At 43.4% G+C, this 20,482-nt stretch overlaps 1 protein-coding gene across 1 annotated transcript in view; it reads right to left on the bottom strand.

The window, feature by feature from the left end:
* Window positions 1-1,261: 1,261 nt before the first annotated feature.
* Window positions 1,262-20,482, bottom strand: part of TEKT2 (tektin 2) — a 41,403-nt gene continuing 22,182 nt past the window's right edge. Inside the window, exons 6-10 of the mRNA XM_068269080.1 lie at window positions 16,513-16,627; window positions 13,455-13,562; window positions 11,849-11,992; window positions 11,287-11,366; window positions 1,262-1,549 (exon numbers count right to left, since the gene is read on the bottom strand). Of these exons, the coding sequence (XP_068125181.1) occupies window positions 1,336-1,549; window positions 11,287-11,366; window positions 11,849-11,992; window positions 13,455-13,562; window positions 16,513-16,627 (661 nt within the window). The 3' untranslated portion in view covers window positions 1,262-1,335. The remainder of the gene's footprint in view (window positions 1,550-11,286; window positions 11,367-11,848; window positions 11,993-13,454; window positions 13,563-16,512; window positions 16,628-20,482) is intronic.

Below are 20,482 nucleotides of genomic sequence, written 5' to 3'. Positions count from 1 at the left end.
TCGCAAGAGAATTGTACCCATCAGGACAGTGCATGTGCAGTAGCCTGCGACTAAGGCTTGTCTGAGATCTTTCTGAGGGGGACAGTGTCACAACGGAGGGAACCTGGAGGACAGCAATGGATCTGAAACACTACAGGGGATTGGAAGAAGCCCAAGGTTTTCACAGTTCAAGTGTGCTTTACAAACCAAGGCCAGTCTGTTGAGTCCAATACTTAAACCTGTGCAAGAGACAAACTGATCATCTTTGCAGTGGTTATTTTTTTGCCAGAGCTTATATAAAAATAAAGCATTAATGTTGAACGAATCTGCATTTCAAAAGGTAGATAATAGGATAACAGAGGCGCCAATAGGATAAAAAACACCAAAAGAACTTAAAAACCCATCTTGGTAATAGAGGAGGCAGTGGTGGACTCACCCCCTCCAAGCAGAACACACGACTGTGGATTTTCAGTCAAAACAATTTTATTGGATACTCCAAATAAAGTGCAACGCGTTTCACGGGATACAAACCCGCCTCATCAGGCAACAACAGATAGGAGTAAACAGCATGTGCCAGTCTCATTAACACTGAGCGCCTCTGTGTTGATGATACTGGCAGATGCTGTTTACTCCTATCTGTTGTTGCCTGATGAGGCGGGTTTGTATCCCGTGAAACGCGTTGCACTTTATTTGGAGTATCCAATAAAATTGTTTTGACTGAAAATCCACAGTCGTGTGTTCTGCTTGGAGGGGGTGAGTCCACCACTGCCTCCTCTATTACCAATATGGGTTTTTAAGTTCTTTTGGTGTTTTTTATCCTATTGGCGCCTCTGTTATCCTATTATCTACATCAAGTCCACCCTTGGTGGAGGGTTGTACCCTTCCTTCTTCAACTACAGAGAGCGACTTTTTAATCCTGAGTGGGGTCAGGACAATCTCCCCACCTGCTTTGACAGTGGTTGCCTACTTGGTAACCCTGGTTTGTGAGTATTAAATTAATATTATTACTCTATCAATTATACCTTACCAGTACATACTACACTATATTGGGCTCTTGGTGTTCTCTCTTTTTCGCATTTCAAAAGGTGATCATTTATATTTATCATTATCTACTGAGATTGATGAAATGTATTATTTATTTAGGACCTTTTTTGAATCATTTTATCATGCACTCATTGTTATGCATGTGACTTACTTATACAAATGTCTGGAATGAAGAAAATGGATTATGGAGTGTTAATAATTTGTTATAAGTGTGCTTGTATAAATAATGCAGCGCACATAGAGTACTATTAATTTATTTGTCTTGCAAGAATAAGAGACAATTCAGTAAAACTAAAATTTCCTTTCTAAGGTTCAAGCTAGTTGAAGCTGGTGACTCTTTATGGGTGATGGATGGCGGTTTGTCGTACGGTTGAAAGTATCCATGGTTGTCACATACTTCTCAGCAGGCATGGCAAGCTTTCCACGGGTCTCCATGCATTTGTTGTCCAGGCTTAGAGAATTCTCCTTACACTTGATATCTGCTTCAATCCGAGCAAGATGTTTATAAAGTGCATCCAGTGCATCCCTGTAAGAACAAGGCTAGCCATGTTAGTTTCTATTTCAAGTTGTATAATACTTTATACCTAACTTAGCTTGCTTGCAACTCATAGGAGTGGATTTATAACAGCATCTCCAGTAGGATATCAACATCCAATCTTTACTGATGTCTTCATCCCTGACAGAGGTTTTTCTCCCTGAAGTTAATGCAATATTAGGTGGATTATTTGAAAAGAGCACAGACAGCAACAAAATGTAGTGCTTATGTATTATACCATCTACTGATTTTGACTGCCCTGTGGTTAAAGGACAGATGCGAGGAAAAATAAAAAACGGGATTTACTTACCCGGAGGCTGGAGGCATAGTTTCAGATGCCGACCTTGCCAGGTTGGCATCTACTGCGTCTGTGCACGGCCACGATGAGGTCTGGAGCATTCTGTGCAGAAGCAGTACTTGGCGAGGTCAGCATCTGAAACGAAGGGGATCCCGGGACACAGGAGCTGCGGCGAGGGATATATTGGCTGCCAGGGGCTGGAGGAAGCCCCGGGTAAGTAGATCCTGTTTTTTTTTTATCTTTCCTTACACCTGTCCTTTAAAAGCCATTTACACCTCTTTGGAAATCTACATAGCCGGGATTTCATTTGCACTATGTCTTGCTTCAGTGTGATGCACTATTCCTGAGCTATGAAGTGTTGAACTGCATCTGGCTGCCAGCAACACTAACTTTGCAACCCAAGTTTCCAGCCCCAAAACCCAGTGAGCAGGTGAGGGTCCTGGTGTTCAATGTCCCCTATCCAAGTGGACATAGAGTTAGAATAAAAAGTTGTCTGAGCAAAGGCAGGACCCAGCCCAGAGAGCCAAGCGAGCGGCAAGGGGACAATGATTCCTGTAAAGCAGGGGATATACCTTTTAAAAGGAGTCAACACCCCTCATTAAATACCCCCTAACTCAGGGATGGTGCATCTCACAGATGCAAGGTATAATGCAAATGAAAGACTCTAGGCTTTTCAACAATATGTAGATTGCCAAAGGGAATTAAATAGCAGGCAGTCAAATTTGGTAGATATTCTAATATGTAAGTACCCAACATGTCTTTCCCAACACTACTAAAAAGTTTCAGAGACCCCTTTCATTCCCCTCATAGTTGTGGCCCTAGGATAGGAAGTGGAGAATTTGATCCAGCACAAAAGTAGACTGCTCTTTAAAGTACCCTTGAACCAGGTTATAAATAATATACTTTTTATACAGTTCAATTCCTGGTGCTGTGACTTCGGTCACAGCACAATCCTCTCCCTTCAGTGCCCCCATTCTGCTCAGCCTAAATATTCGACTTGAGCAGAACATCGATGATGGGCGGGTAGGAAATGTCAGTACATCCTCCTCTCTGCCCGTCCTTGTCTCCGCCCTTCCACTCGTAGCTTATCATTCCTGATCCTGAGTACTGCACATAGTGCGCAGGGGAGCTGTGCTGTGTGCAGGCTTGTGGTAATTGAGTTCAGAACGATAGTGTACAGTGTATATTAGTACATTATCATTCTGATCACAATTACCACCAGCCCACACTTAGTGTAGCTCTCCTGTGCACTATGTGCATTACACAGATCAGGAATGAGAAGCTACGAGTGTAGGGGCAGAGCTAAGGACGCGCAGAGAGGAGGATGTACTGACACTTCCTCCCCACCCATCATCAAAGACTTAGTAGAGCGATGGACAGAGGTAGAGCTGGAGGGAGGATGAGGATGGTGCTGTGATGTATATCACAGCACTAGAAATTTAACAATATAAATCGTATATTGTTCAAAAACCTGTTCAGTGGTACTTTAACTGGTTGCCGACCGTGTCACGCCGATGGGCGTGGCCTTGTGTGATACGTTTGTGACATGACTGTCTTAATGTATGGAAAATCCTTTAATGAATGGGATTACTGTTCACGTATATATGTTAAATGTGTATTATCTTCTGTCTGGTACTGGATGGGTTAATATAGTTCATCATAGCAACTGGAAAAGTTGCTGTAATTGTTGCTGTATTTTCTGCCCTTGTGCAGAACAAGAACAATGAATTGCTGTGCAATAAGTTACATTTCTTACATTTGCTCACATTCCTTGTCCACAAAGAAACATGTTCTTCTTGCCCTTGGGTAGAGGAGAAACATGTTCTGTTCACGCGCTGGATTGGTAACATATGGTTTTTCTGTGCTTGCGCGCAGTGAGAGCATGTTCTGATCACACGCTAAAGTAGCAACGTGTGGTCTTTCTGCGCTTGTGCGGAGTAAGATCATGTTGTTATCACGCACTGAAGCAGCATGTGTACTTTCTGCGCTTGCGCGGAATAGAAACATGTTCTGATTAGCTGCTTATGCGCTTGCGCAGTTATGATGATTATGTCAAAGGCAGGGGAAAACACTGAGTTTCCGGATCTTTCCTAATGATCAGCAGATGTGCTGTTCGTGCATGTTCCAGTTGTTTCCCCTTTGAGGTCGCTGAGGTCCACCAATTCTCCCTGGGTGATGCTACAGCAGCTTGGTAACGTGTTGATGCATGCTTCTAATTACTCAAACTAACTATGATTCTGCAGGCTTAGATAATATTGTACCAGGATTGTAGGACTAAATAAAATATTCCTTTGAGTTGAATATACAGGTTTTGCAGCAATTTTGTTTATTCCCATCTTTGAATGGTGAGCAAAGTTAGCGGGTTTAAAAACCCTATTTGCTTAGGCAAAAATACCACAGCAGCAGCCCCAGGACCACCTAACGCCTGCGTATAGTCCAGTGGGCGTCTATTTTCACAGGGGGGGGGGGGGGGAAGCACTTGTGTGCTGAGCTGTATGGCCCTGCAGCAAGGCCTTAAAGCTGCAGTGGCCTATTTTTTAAAAAATGGACTGATCTTTAGGGGTGTTTAAGCCCGTGGTCCTCAAGTGGTTAAACATGGACACAGCTAGGAAGGAAAAAAACATACAAGTCTTAAAGCTTGTAAATGCTGTACATGCCCTAAACCTTGCTCAGTTTGTTAAAGTTCTATTGAAATAGTTATTTACTTTTCAATTTTCAACAGAGAAAAACAGTACTGTAAAGCTTGAATGAGTGGTGGAAATGTTGGTGAGGTAATTGTTAGAGATGGCCCGAACCTCCGAACCGCAATAGACTTCAATGGGGAGGTGAACTTTGAAAACTAGAAACACTTATGCTGGGCAGAAAAGTGATGGAAAAGATGTTTCAAGGGGTCTAACACCTGGAGGGGGGCATGGATGAGTGGGATAGACGCCAAAAGTCCCGGGGAAAAATCTGGATTTGACGCAGAGCAGCGTTTTAAGGGCAGAAATCACATTGAATGCTAAATTGCAGGCCTAAAGTGCTTTAAAACATCTTGCATGTGCATACATCAATCAGGGAGTGTAATTAGAGTACTGCTTCACACTGACACACCAACCTCACTGTGTAATGCACCGCAAACAGCTGTTTGTGTAGTGACGGCCGTGCTGGACTGGTGCGCACCATGGCGAGAGTGCAGGCCGTGGCGGTTTTCAAGCCCATATGGTCGCCGGGCTGTGGTAGCTCAATGATAGAACAACAGTGACTGTCCAGCTGATCAAATTTGGTCTGTCCCCAATAAAGCAACGACCTTATTATCTTGGGTGTGCCACCCCAAGACACTCATATAGCCGTCGGTCATTGCTTCATTGTGATACGCAAGCCTCTTCACCACGGCAAGGTAATGATCACGAAGGGGAATTGACACATGTACATGCCTTTTTGTTTTGTTGTTGCAGCTGCAGTGCAGCCAGAAAAATTAGGCAGGCATGTACACGCACCAGAAAAAGTAGTATAGCGGCTGCTGCTAGCAGCGGCCTTAAAAATTCAGGAATCCACCTAGAGTCCTGGACCTTGTTGGTGGTGGCGGAGAAGGCAGTCAACCGGCCTGCGGGCAGAGATGCTGTGTGGGGAGCGACTTAGTCTTGGGGCAAGGCAGTCACACGGCGTGCAGGCAGAGATGCTGTGTGTGAGGACTGACTTCGTCTTTGGGCAGCCCTGAGCGTGCTTTGCAGACCAGGCATCTGTGGTCAAATGGACCCTTGACCAAACGCTGTGTGCCAGAGATGTCACCACTTGCCTTTCAACATCACTGTACAGTTTAGGTATCGCCTTTTTGGAGAAAAAATTGCGGCCTGGTGTCTTCCACTGCGGTGTGTGGCTTTGCTTTTGTGTGCTGCTTTTCCTCAGGTGGTCATCCCATTGCAGTTTGTGCTTTGTAATCATGTGCCTTCGTAAGGTAGTTGTCCCTACTCAGGTCTTGGTCTTTCCACGGCTCAATTTTTGGTGGCAGAGAGTACAGATGGCATTGCTCTCATCTGAGGCAGACACACACAAAAATGTCCACACCGCTGAGTCCTGGGGTGATGGCGGCCGAATGAGTGTTAAGTGGGGTACCAGAATCAGAGCAGGAGGAGGAAGATATGTCACGCTTCTGTGCGGAAGCTGAGAAAGATGAGGTGTTCTGTGTTAAATAGTCAACTACGTCCTGACAATATTGGGGGTTGATGGCACGTGCCTTCTTCTGAACAGTGTACTTTGGTTGAAGGCCGCACGAAATCCCGACAGCGCGACTTCGAACAGACCTGCCAGGTGGCCTGCCTCTGCCTTTTGTTTTGTCCATATTGGGGGGGGGGGGGGGGGGGATGAAGTGAAAGGTATGCACTGACTTGACTAATACAATGTGCAGTCACACAGGTGCAGTTAACGGGTATGCACGGAGTGGTATATCACACTGCGTGCATTCACATAGGTAGGTGGGTGCACTGATCACAACAGGTAGGTATATGCAGTGATGGGTATTACAATGTGCACCTGTCACACACAGACAGGTACCGGACAGGCTCAGTGACACTGCGTCCACTCACGTAGGTAGGTGGGTGCACTGAACAACAGGTAGGTATATGTAGTGATAGGTATTATAATGTGCACCTGGCACAGTAGTAATTATACCACCAAGAGGCCAAAGGCCAGCTGCGACTGACTGACAGGGCTGTATATAATGCAAGTGGGCCACACACACACACACACACACACACACACACACACACACACACACACACACACACACACACACACACACACACACACACACACACACACACACACACACACACACACACAAGAATAGCTCTCAAAAGAGCTGTTGAGGGGTGCTTTTTTTTTATTTTTTTTAGCAATAAGAATCAGCAAGGAGCAAGCTAACAAGCCTACAAGAGCCTAACTAAGCTTTCCCTATGAGAGTCTGCAGCAGCTCTCCCTTCTCTACTTACTGCAGGCACACGAGTGAATCCAATGCCTGACGCTGCCTGCCTTTTATAAGGAAGGGGGGGGGCTCCAGGAGGGAGTGTAGCCCGATTGGCTACAATGTGCCTGCTGACTGTGATGTAGAGGGTCAAAGTTGACCCTAATTATGCACTATGGGGAACAGTTCACGTTTCTCCGCAAACGCAAACCACAGAAGTTCGCCAGCGAACCGTTCGGGTCATCTCTAATAATTGTTCCCTAGCCATACCTTTAGAAACATGAGAGGTCTGCCTTACTAGTATGGTGGCAGAGTGCATGAAATTTTTTCTTGATTAACTTGATGTTTGACCATGTTCACAATGGTGAGTTATGGTGTGGCATAATTGGGGCTTTGTAATGTGGCTCGCTGCATTGCAATGCACCACCTATGTGGCATTCACAGTGCGGTGGGTACTTTGCAGTATAACTGAGTGCAGCATGGTAACATGCTGCATGCAGTGTGTTACTGTAATGCACCTGTGTTAATGGTTACAGTGAAGCATACTCTTCGACTGTATGCTTCACTGTATGCTCGCAAGGCGCAGATCACTGCGTTCCTGAATGCAACTGCTGCTGTGAACGTGGCCTTAAAGAATTCCCCATAATGTATGTTTTATGGATCAGAGCCTGTCTCATCTCTTGGTCCTCTTCCCTAGCCTCATCACCTAGTGCGTCTATAGGTGCACTCCTGCCTCCTGCTACTACCATGGGGAACAGCAGTGAGGGCTTGTTCACACTGCAGGCATTTTTGGGGGTTTTTTTATGCCGCCTGCGGTTTTTGAAAACCGCCCCCGACCGCGTGGCCAATGAATGTCTATGAGAAGGTTCATATCATCGGGGGTCGTTCGCGGTGCGGCTAGGAAAGCGGTGCATGTTCCATTTTCGGGGAAATTCCATGTCAATGGAAGGTATAGGAAAATCAGCGAACGCGTACAAAAACGCGCATTAAGGCGTTTGCGTACATTGTATTTATTCTTTTCCAGGTCAAAGAGTTCACAAAAATGAATCGCCCACCCAAGTGCCGGGAATCGGGGAAAAAAAGACGCCTAAAAAAAGAAAAAACCCCAACACGGACGGACACACGGACGGACACACGAACGAAACGCAATGTGAACAAGGCCTCAAAGAGTGCTCTGCATACTTCTTACCTTACCCACAGATTCCAAGTTTAAAGGAAACTTGAGGAATACGGAAGTTGACATATTTATTTCCTTTTAGGCTACTTGCACACCAAGACGTTGCGTTAGGTGCCACGTTAAAGGTCACATAACGTGCACCTAACACAACGTATGGTGCTGCAAGAAAGGACGGTAGAGTGAGCCGCGTTAGGCAGCTCTATCCCTATAAGGTCTCCCAGAGTGGCGCTGATTGGCCGGCGGGACCACGTGATGCGGAGCGAGACACTCCGCATCACGTGGTCCCGCCGGCCAATCAGCTGCCGCCAGTGCAGTGAATATTAAGTAGCCATGTGCGCGGCTACTGTAGCTGGCTCTCCCCGCCTCCTCTCTGCCCCCCACTGAGCATGTGCAAACAGTCTAATGCGGATATAGCCGCTCTAACGCCGTAGCATGCTGCACTTTCCGGACAACGTGCAGCGTTACATGTAACGCAACGTGGGCTGTGTGAACAGCCCACTTGTGTTACATTGCTGTGCGTTGGGGGAGCGTTACAGGCGCACTGACGTGCGCCTGTAACGTCCCTGTGTGTAAGCAGCCTTAAACAATGCACATTGCCTGGCTGTCCTACTGATCCACTGCCTCTTACTTTTATCCATGGGTCCTGAACTAGCATGCAGATCAGATGTTACTGACTGAGGTCTGAATGGATTAGCCACATGCTTGTTTCAGGTGTTTGATTCAGGCACTACTGATGCCAGAAAGATCAGTCTGATACTAGGCAAATATTGGCAAATATTATTGTTTAAAAGGAAATAAACATTGCAGCTTCTCTATCCCTCCCACTTGACGGGCTTCCTTTGAAAGGACATTCAGGACAATGAGAAAGCACGTAGGCATAGAGATTCTGAGCAAGCATCTGTGGTTATTTTTGTGTGTCATTTTCTGGCCTTCAGCATGAACTTTGTCTCTCGACTTAAAGGGGTTCTGTTGCCCTTTTAAACTGTGCAGGCGCAGTACGAAGTATTCCTCGTATAATACAAAGTATTATTCCTCTAACTAGACGAAAAGAAGTGTGGCCGTGCGCGTTCTAGCTCTCGCGCGCGGCCACACTTCTTTTCGTCTAGTTAGGCGAATAATTACACCGGTGCCGACGGCGGGGAACGGCGCATCTGAGGACGGCATAGGACATTCCAGCTGCAGGGGGCCAATAGAAGCCCCAGGTAAGTGGCAGCTTTTGTTTTTTTAAAAGGGCAACAGAACGCCTTTAAGATTAGCCGTTTAGCAGGTTAGTCTACATCAGTCTGCTGCCTGACCTAGCTCTGCAGCATTGTACAAAAATGAGATATGTCACTCATATGATGTTTTATGCTCATTTTGTTAGACACTTTGTTAACCTTGACATACAGATAGAACAGTATGTGGGGTAGGAAGCACCATGTTGCAAAACTTAACATAAGCTACTTGAGGGTTTTCCAACTTGTCTGACTGCTGAAAAGGAGGTTGCAGATGTTGAGCAGCACCTGTTGACAGTATATTGATCAATTGTATGTAGCTAACATGGAGGCCGGCTTCACGCTGTATATTGGCGCCAGCAGTGCCAAAAACCGGCCTTCGGGGAATACCGCTTTACTATGCGGTATTCCCTGATTCCCTGCCTGGCATCTGACCAAGCATCCATTGCTTGCAGGCACTTCCTGTTTCGGGTCTACGGAAGCGTATTGTAAAAATACATGTCCGCACATGCACATCACTGCACCGCCGCCAACATTTTTAAACTACCTCCGTAGCCACAGACTTACACGACTTCCGGTCCACCGCACGTCGCATATACACATGTAGAGACATGTAATTTTGAAAGCGTGTCAGATTGAACACTTTCGGCGCACTGCAGGTAATATAAAAGCACCCATAGACTTTCATTGCTCTGCAGTAGTGATTGGCTAAATTGCTGTGATTAAGGGCTTCAAGTCAAGGTCACTCAGTAGCACAGCATTGCCAGCACCAGGGCAAGAATAATGATTGGGGCAGTACCTGGACTCTGCACCTTATGCTGTATACACACTTGAGATAAAAGTCTTTGGAAAAGGCAAGATCACAGACCAAATTTACCCCATTCCATGTAGTATGAGAGCCATACTCTACACAGTCTATTCTATGGAGCTGAACTCCCCATCAGATAAAATCTTTGCAAGATGCTGCACACAAAGATGCCCGTACACATTCAAAAGATCATTATCTGCAAAAGATCTCTTCCTGCAAAATGCATTCATAGTCTATGAAATCTGCAGATCCTCATACACACTTTGTTTAACAGACTTCATCTGCATATCTCGCAATCATCTGCAGATCTGAAAATCCATCCTGGTGGATCTGATCTGCAGATGATTGCCTGTTAAACAAGGTGTGTATGATGATCTGCAGATCTCATAGACTATGAATGCATTTTGCAGGAATGGATCTTTTGCAGGAACAGATCTTTTGCAGATAATGATCTTTTGAATGTGTACGGGCATCTTTGTGTGCAGCATCTTGCAAAGATTTTAGCTGATGGGGAGTGCAGCTCCATAGAATAGACTGTGAATGTATGGCTCTCATACTACATGGAATGGGCTAAAATTGGTCTGTGATCTTGCCTTTTCCAAATACTTTTATCTCAAGTGTGTATGCAGCATAAGTTCTTTTTTTTAGAGCCTTTGCTGATGACACTGAAGATAAGATCAACATCCCATCATTACTACATGCTTATAGGGAACCTGTAGTGAGAGACATTAAGGTGGACATATTAATTTCCGTTTAACCACTCCCTACCCTGGTCATGTTCACAGTTCAGCTCAGCTCTGATTACTGGCAATAACTTTATCAATAATTATCATAACTAAATGATCTATATATTGTCTTATTCAGGATAAATTAGGCTTTTTGCGGCTGATATTTGTTTTTCGTAATGACCTTATTTTTATATGTATTTTAAAAGGAAAATAAAGACAAAAGTACAAAAGTGAAAAAATACACAATTTATCCACTTTCACACTTTCATACATTACAGCTTTAATGTAAACTTTAATGTAGCTATCCTGCTGATTCTCTTCTACTAATACTTTTAGTCATAGACCTTGAATAAGCATGGAGATCAAATGTTTCTGACAAAAATCTGACAAGATTAGCCACATGCACGGATTCAGACACTACTGCAGCCAAAGAGATCAGTTGGACTGCCAGGCAACTGGAATTATTTAAAAGGAAATACGTATAGCAGCCTCCATATTCCTCTCACCTTGGGTTCCTTTTAAAGAATAGGAAAGCTCTATAGACAGATCTGACATACTTACTGTGACTGAGCCATTTTTTGCTTTAGTGCGGCAATGGTACCCTCTAGCTGATGGACCTCATTTGTCAATCCATACTGAACCTGAATTTAAAAAAAAAAAAAAAAAAAAAAAAAGTGTATTGTAAATTACATTTTAGCTTTTCTTCATGCTGATGCCTGGCCACAGTATGACAAATCACACTGTGTTTAAAGTGGAGCTGAACTCTTGCACAGGACAGAAGGAAAACACAGAGATATGGACCCTGAATGTATTTAGAGAGTTTAGCCTGTCTAATTCCCCCTCATTTGTGTCTAATCACAAGTTGTAATTTGATCCTCCCCTGTGTCACATGACTGCCTATGGCAGATAAGGCAGATAAGCCCATTTGAAAGCACAGGCTGTAAACAATATGTCTGCTCCCATGAGTCAGGAAGTAGAAACTGTGCAAATGTATTTTAGGATTTGTATCAGCTGTAACAAAAAAAATGTTTTTTGTTTAAAGGTTATTATGCTGTTGTGTATCTTTTGTAGCAGAGAGGAGTTCTGAGTTCAGGTCCACTTTAAGTAGGGAAGCACAATATACCTGGTCCCTACAAAGATCCACATTGGGCCTGTAAGTACGAGTCTCAAGACGTGTGTGAGCCAGCTTCAGAGGCCCACTCTTTTCTTTCAGATCTTTCTCTAAACGTCTTATGTCTTCCTCCATCTCTTCTATTTCATCCTTAGTCTGTAACAATAATCATGCAAATACATAAACAGTAGGTTAATTACATGAAGTATGGTAGTGTGCATTTAGATGTGGTATTGGTGAGTATGGCTTTAGTGTGCATGAAGTATAGTAGTGTGTGCATATAGGTGTGGTATTGGTGAGTATAGCTTTGTCCTTCTTGCAGAGGTCATCTAATCATTGCTCACTGCTTTTCAAAGGAAAATAAGTAAAGGTATAGAGAAGGAAGAAAGACCGCTTATTATACAAATCAATGATGCTAGTTGGTTTTACAAACAAAGACATTGTTTAACCTGCCTGGCGTTCTATTAAGATCGCCAGGCAGGCTGCGGGAGGGTTTTTTTTTTAATAAAAAAAAAAACTATTTCATGCAGCCAACTGAAAGTTGGCTGCATGAAAGCCCACTAGAGGGCGCTCCGGAGGCGTTCTTCCGATCGCCTCCGGCGCCCAGAATAAACAAGGAAGGCCGCAACGAGCGGCCTTCCTTGTTTTGCTTACATCGTCGCCATAGCGACGAGCGGAGTGACGTCATCGACGTCAGCCGACGTCCTGACGTCAGCCGCCTCCGATCCAGCCCTTAGCGCTGGCCGGAACTTTTTGTTCCGGCTACGCTGGGCTCAGGCGGCTGGGGGGACCCTCTTTCGCCGCTGCTCGCGGCGGATCGCCGCAGAGCGGCGGCGATCAGGCAGCACACGCGGCTGGCAAAGTGCCGGCTGCGTGTGCTGCTTTTTATTTGAGCCAAATCGGCCCAGCAGGGCCTGAGCGGCAGGCTCCGGCGGTACTGGACGAGCTGAGCTCGTCCAGACCGCCCAGCAGGTTAAAGAGACTCTGTAACAAAAATTTCAGCCTTAGTTCTTCTATCTTATAAGTTCCTATACCTGTTCTAACGTGCTCTGTCTTACTGCAGCCTTTCCTAATTGCACAGTGGCTGTGTTATCTCTGTTACATGATCTAATCTGTTTTCTTCTGTCGGCTCTGTCGCTAAGGCTGGAATGTGTGGAATGTGCAGGGCTGCTTGTGATTGGATAGAAGCGATACACACCCTCTGCAGGCTCTGTATGACTCACACACTCTGCTTATGTGAGCCTATCACAGGCTGGTTAGTTTGTTTTTTAAACACTGCCTAAAACTGGCAATTACAAGCCAGGATTGCAGCAGGGAGTGACAGAAACAGCACAGATGGGCTCAGGAGAACATAATGAATAGAATGGTATGCTTTTTGCTGTAAAAATGTTAGAGTACAGATTCTCTTTAAGGAAAGAATAATGGACAATGTGAAATACAACATTTGTAAAACTATTGCACTTACCGCAAGCCCTTATTCCGATGCTGATCAGAATATTATAATTGCTACTTTTATGTGTTCTCTTACATCACATATGAATGTATTTTACACCCATGTTTCTTTACTGTAATAATGACATATAAAAAGATGCCATGAGCATGCCAGACTGGCACTTACATTTTTTTCTTGCCACTTGAGTTCCTTGTGAGCTCTTTCAAATTCATGGATCCTCTTCCTATAAGCAAACTCTACAGCTTGTCTCTGAGCCTCCAGTTCATTATTAGTCTGTTCATGATAAAAAAATACCAGAAATGTTTGTTTCACATTACCCACAACTGCAGTGATTGTTACCCCAAGAAGATATTTTGATGAGGTTGAAAAAAAATAAAAATAAACAAATTCTGTAAACCTAACAGACATAATCTAATTGCAAATGCTTTATCTTCAATTCAATTTATAAGCTAGGCTGGATTCATGGGAAGGCCACAATGGCCCAGGTCATGGGTGGCAGGTGGGTTGGGAAAGCCAAATTCAGTTACATCAAAAAATTTCAGTAGCATCTACTGTATGTTACCAACAGTGCAGTTTTGGGGATAGCACCTTATTCACGCCTTACTGTCTGCGAGCAACTTGCAGGGCCGGGGCTACCATAGGTAAAAATCGGCAATTGCCCCAGGGCCCCAGAAGCTGTAGGGGCCCCCAAGGTGTCACTCCCCCATCTTAACTGTTGCTCCCCAGGGACTCTGCATAGTCTTTTAAGTTGGGAGGTGATTGGGGGAGGGTCTGCAGCCAGCTCAGGGGCCCAGGAGGGAAATTTGACTGCAACAAAGGGACTCTAATGACGCTTTTTGGTCGGGGGTGTCTGTTGGGGGGCCCCCAGGCTAATCTTGCCCTAGGGCCCAATTGTTACTTGAACCGGCCCTGCGAGCAAGGGGCTCTGTCCAAAACAGCACTGTCAGTAACATGGGTGCTAACTTATCTTTTGATGTAACGGTTTGCCGGGCTATCTCTTTGAGTTTGGGGGGGTTTGACATTCATGATACTACTTTCTTCAAGTTGTATCTGGAGTCTATTGCATGTAACCATTTGCAGACGATTGTGTAGTACTTATATGATTACTCCCTTGCTGTTCTGTTTGAGCATGATTGTTTGTATACATTCTACACAAACAGTGGACTGATATAGTGAAGTTGCACAACTATCCGAGATGCTTTAGCACCTCTATCTTTAATGCTCAACATTGTTTACATTATAGGTGTGCATACCAAAATTACTGCATTACTGATCAGTTATTAGCCTTTATTTAGCTTTAAAGAGACACTGAAGCGAAAAAATATGATATAATGAATTGGTTGTGTACTATGAATAATTACTAGAAGATTAGCAGCAAAGAAAATATTCTCATACTTTTATTTTCAGGTATATAGTGTTTTTTCTAACATTGCATTATTCTATAATATGTGCAGATTACACAACACTCAGCATTCAAAATGAGTCTTTCAGAGCAGTCTGTGAAGTAATGACCTCTCCTCTAGCAGAGAAAAAGTAAACAGTTCACTTACAGTTGAGATAATAAAAGTCAGATAACAGCCCTCTCCACGACTAACTTAGTCGGAGAGCTTAATGGCTTGTTTGCATAGAGATAACAACTGGAGTTTCTCAACTCTTCCTGTACTGGAAACAATTAGACTGATGTATCTGATCTTAATGTTTTATTTCTTAGCTGTACTACACATACAAATCATAATATCATATATTTTTTTTCGCTTCAGTGTCTCTTTAAAGGACAACTGAAGTGAAAGGGATATGGATGCTGACATATTTATTTCCTTTTGAGCAATACCAGATGCCTGGCTGTCCTGCTGATCCTCTGCCTCTAATACTTTTAGCCATAGCCCCTGAACAAGCATATGCAGATCAGGTGTTTCTGAAATTGTCAGATCTGACAAGATTAGCTACATGCTTGTTTCTGGTGTTATTCGGACACTACTGCAACTAAATAGACCAGCAGGGCTGCCAGGGAACTAGTATTGTTTAAAAGGAAATAAATATGGCAGCCCCCATATTCATCTCACTTCAGTTGTCCTTTAATCAGTGATATGGGTACAAACAGGAAGGGAATTTTTGCTAATCACCTTAGTGACACCAAGACCATTGACCATTTTTTTTAAAGAAAAATGTGGTATTTACAGACTGTGTTGTTCATAGCACTCTCTTCTTTACTGCCATCCAAACTCTAGAAGAGTTCTCCAGTGGCTTCTACAGAGTAAAGCAGGCAGAGCCTGTTTTAGATGAGAAGAAGCAAAGCCCAGTTGTCTACCCCCATCTTTTATAAAGACTAGCCACAGACCTGATCCTTTGGACAGCTGAAAATGGGGCTGGCTATGTAAACGATCTTATTACCTCGCCGAATGTACTAGTCAAAATTTTCAATAAAAATTACTAAAATTAGAAGATAAAACCTAACCCACTGTGATGGGCAAGCATTAGTAGATATTTGCATAAGCACTGTGTTGGCCATAGATTAACAAGCTGACACATCATTGCATTCCAGCGGTTCTGGAGGTGTGTTTAGCTTCTAAGGGCAACCGTGGTTAATTTGCATATATTCAGCAGTGATGCCTGGGAGACATCTCAAGCTCACTCCAACCTGAATTATCGCAAATTCTTTCTGTTTTAAGAAAGCAAACTTTTGTTTTTCTTAACATCTTAGTAAGGGGGCTTTTAGGACCATTGTAGTCCCTTACACACTGAGTTCTGGGTCACCATGAGCTTGCTGGTTAGTCTGTATCTCTTGGTGTTACAAGCCCTACAGCATAGAGCCAAATTAATCCATGCCATGCACTGATGAGGATCAAACAATCCGAAACAGCCTGTATGCATGTTGGATTATTATGGCTCTGTACAAGCTGACACATCATTGCATTCCAGCGGTTCTGGAGGTGTGTTTAGCTTCTAAGGGTAACAATGGGTAATTTGCATATATTCAGCAGTGATGCACTGGGAGACATCTCAAGCTCACTCCAACCTGAATTATCGCAAATTCTTTCTGTTTTAAGAAAGCAAACTTTTGTTTTTCTTGGCCATAGATTGTCAGCTGAAGCAAGGCCAATATAACCTATCCTGCAGATGGTGTCCTGGCTGTAGATGCTTACCAGCCTGTGTTTAGTTTGCTCCTGTTAGGCTAAATACCAGGCAGGTAGTACTAAAAAGGCAGAAATTGTGACAGTATTACCTGTGCAATTGTCATAGCAATGGCTTCTCTTAACTGTGTGGAAGCTCTGACTTCAGCATCAGCTCTTTCTTTGTTGTAGCGGCTGAATTGTTCCCATTCCTGAGGATTTGTTGACCTAGGAAAGAAAAAAAGCTTAAACTTTTAGTTTGACTCCAATGTTACCACTGAACACATGTATACAAACCATTCCTAAATGTATCTGTGTGCTGAAGCTAAAGAGCACACTCTTGCAATAATAACTCCCAAAATTGTCATATACTGGATAGTTTCCTATCTGACTCTCAGGATATAATGTTGGAGGCTTGTTCAGTATAGGAGTAAAGCAAGAGCCTGTACCTACATAACTTGCCATTCTAAGTGGCTCTGAACAAATATGAAATATTTGCAATGCCATATTTCCAATAAAACCTTAATCTCCACTTAGGTCCATAGGCAATTAACTTTTTCTCCTGAGTTTTCTCCTAGGTGATATTTTTAGTGTTCAAAAAGAGCTTTATTGACAAGATCATAAGGAGATATAACAGGCATAGTTAACAGTATAAAATACTTTAAGAAAATCAGGTGAAACAGTATATGCACATAGTGAGAAGCAATAAGTATGTGACAATACTTAAAAGGAAAGAATAGAAGGGGGAATCGGCAAAGGGGGAAATGCGGAGTATTCATGTAAGGTACTGTAAGGCATCACAATCCCGTTCTACTGTACAAGGTAGATGCACATTATTATTTGTATAGTAACTTTCCACTGCAGCAGGCAAATGTAAAAAGTGCTGTCCCAATTAACCTTTTTTGCATACAGAAATGTGTCTTTGATGCATTATTATCTGGCTAATCATTAAGAATATTGAACATGGGAATGTTCCCTCTATAATCCACCCATGGTCTCCACACTTTTTCAAAGTGTTGCATCGTGTCTAGTACTCTGGCATTAATTCTTTCGTGCATCATTTTTCTATCAATTCTCGTCAGTATTTCTTGGTAGATTAAAGAGGGTTTTTTCCATTGAGATGCTATATATAACTTAACAGAGGATACTATATGCTGAGTCAGTTTATGCGTTGCGTGTTGCATCTCGTTTGGTCTATGGCCTAATAGAAATATTTGGGGGTCTTTGGCGAAAGGCTCTTGAAAGATTCTGCTTAGTGACCTCGCAATTTTAGACCAAAGATTAGACACAAAATGTAAACAGGTAGATTTTGCAATTTTATGCTAGAAAACGAAGTTTACTCAGCGAATCAATCTATAGGTATATGTTGTGGCGTGTGCCAGACTGTTTACCATAGGGAGGTGGGACTGAGAAAGTTGGCTAGTGTTTGCTTGCATATTAATGTAATATATATGAATTTGAATTTATGAATTGAATAAAACTGTATATGTGATGGTATATATAGGCGCATGAGTGATTTTTAAAACTTTACAAAGATTAGACACAACTGGGCACTCCCACCAAATGTGGTACATAGATCCAGGAAGCAAACAGCCTCTGAAGCACTGAGAGGAATGTGAAGGGTATATTCGGGCCAATCTCAGGGGGACTAGGTATGTTCTGTGGAGTAATCTTATGGACACTTCCATGGTGGATGATTGCATACTGCCTTTAGATAGAGTCTCGAGAGATTGTTTCCAGTCCTCTTCGTCAAACTGGGTGCCCAGATCCAATTCCCATGCCACTCGATAGGAGGGTGCATGATCATTGGGTGGAGCATTTATGGTCGAATACAGGTAAGAAACCATTCCCTTCATTAGAGGGTCTGTCAGGCAAAAGTTCTCAAAGGTGGAAGTCTTGATACCTATTAGTGGGTTATTTAGAGAGAGTACGAAATGGTATAGTTGTCTACATCTGAGAAATTCAGTTGCAGGAGGTCGGTGGGATGAGAGTATTTCCTCCAAATTCGGAATTTTATTATGCACTAGGATGTCTTTTAGAAGACACAGATTTTTGTCTGTCCACCAGTGAAAAGCTTCGGCCTCCAGACCCGCTGGAAAGTCAGGATTGCCTGTAAAACATGTAAGAGGGGAAGTGGTGGATTGAAGTTTGAACTTGAATCTGGACTTTCTCCAGACCTGCAATGTGTGTGAGGTAATCGGGGAACCTGAGGTTATTTGTTGCGGGATGGATTTGCGTGACCAAAGTATGCCTTCCAATGAGTAAGGGGCCAGGATATTATTTTCGATCTCTGTCCAGGATGGGGCGTGAAAATTCGCATAGATTAGTGGGAGTTGGGCTAGTTGAGATGCTGTGTCATATTTCATGAGGTTAGGGACCGAAAGTCCACCGTCGTTTTTATGCTTCATCATCAGACTTTTCTTGATACGAGGTTTTTTGTGGTTCCACACATATTGGAATATCTGTTTTTGGAGTAATTGTATGTCAGGGGTTTTGATTGCAATTGGTAGGACCCTAAAATAGTATGTGATTCTTGGGAGGAGAGTCATTTTAATTGCTGCAATACGTCCTAACCAGGAGATAGAAGGGACGTCCCATTCAATCAGGTCCTGTTTTAGCTTGGCAATGAGAGGAACATAGTTCCACCTGTAAAGGGTATGGTAATTGTTGGTAAGTTTGATACCGAGGTATTGTACATAATGATCCCTATATTGGAAGTTGTATGTGGTAGCTAGTTCCCTCCCACTAGTTACAGAGGTTTGACAGAACATGACTTCTGTTTTGTTAATGTTAACTTTAAGGCCTGAGAAATTGTCGAATTCTGTCAAAGCTGCAAGTGTGTGGGGGATGGATTCTGTGGGGTTTGTTAAAATGAGGAGAACATCGTCTGCGAAAAGTGTCAATTTTGATTCAGTCTTCCCTATGTGGAGGCCATGTATATTGGGGTGGCGTCTGATGTGCTCTGCTAGGGGTTCTATAGAAAGTGCAAATAAGGCAGGGGACAGGGGGCATCCTTGTCGGGTTCCTCGTAAAATGGGGAAGGATGTGGGAGTGGATCCTGGGATTTTAAGAGAAGCTGTAGGGTGAGAGTAGAGGTTTTTAATGAGATTGAGGAAAGGGCCTGTAATACCTGCATTCTAAATGATTCTGAACATAAAGGGCCATTCTAGTGTATCAAATGCTTTCTCTATGTCAATTGTGAGAATTGTTAGGGGGGTTTTGGTATTGTTGGCGTGATTGATTAGTAGCATGTTTCGTCTAATGTTATCGGAAGCTTGTCGGTGGGGGATGAAGCCCACTTGGTCGTTGGAGATTAGAGAAGGTAGAAATTTGTTAAGTCTGGCTACCAGAATAGCTGTAAGGAGCTTATAATCAAAATGTAGTAAAGAAATAGGACGAAAATTCTTGACGTTGGTATGATCTCTAGCAGGTTTGGGTATGAGCGTGATATGTGATTCCATGAACTCATGGGGAGGGCAGTGATTCTTAAGGATGTGGTTGAAGCATTTGGTTATATGTGGAGCAAGGGTATGATGAAACTTTTTATAATAAAGAGTTGTAAACCCGTCAGGTCCTGGGGCCTTTCCTGTCTTCAATTTTTTAATACAGTCGGTAACTTCTTCTTCAGTTATGGCTGTATTAAGGGTCTTGACGGAAGCCTCATTAAGTTTTGGGAGCTTAAGAGGGCTCAGGAATTCGTTCAGAGTGGAGGTTGGGGTGTTATCGGTGGATTTATATAACTCGGAGCAGTAGGTGAGGAATGCATGGTGTACTTTGTCAGGATGACTAGTGACGTCCCCTGAAGTTAGTCGTATTTTAAATGCAGAATTGGATTTTTCTTTGGCTCTCAGTCTACGAGCAAGCCACGTATCAGGTTTATTAGCTTTTTTGTAATATTTTGCTCCCGTCCACATAATTGCTTTCTCGACTTGTTGAGCAAGTATGAGATTGATTTGGAGATTAATATCTTGGATTTGCTTAGCGATAAACCGTGTGGGGTTTTGATGGTTCAGAATAGTGAGTCGGTGGAGCCTGTATGTTAAATCAGAGAGTCTCTTAGATCTTTCTTTCTTTTGTTTAGCA

This window comes from Hyperolius riggenbachi, chromosome 2, assembly GCF_040937935.1.
Source record: "Hyperolius riggenbachi isolate aHypRig1 chromosome 2, aHypRig1.pri, whole genome shotgun sequence".
Lineage (NCBI taxonomy): Eukaryota > Metazoa > Chordata > Amphibia > Anura > Hyperoliidae > Hyperolius > Hyperolius riggenbachi.
This window is presented reverse-complemented; position numbering and strand designations above follow the sequence as displayed.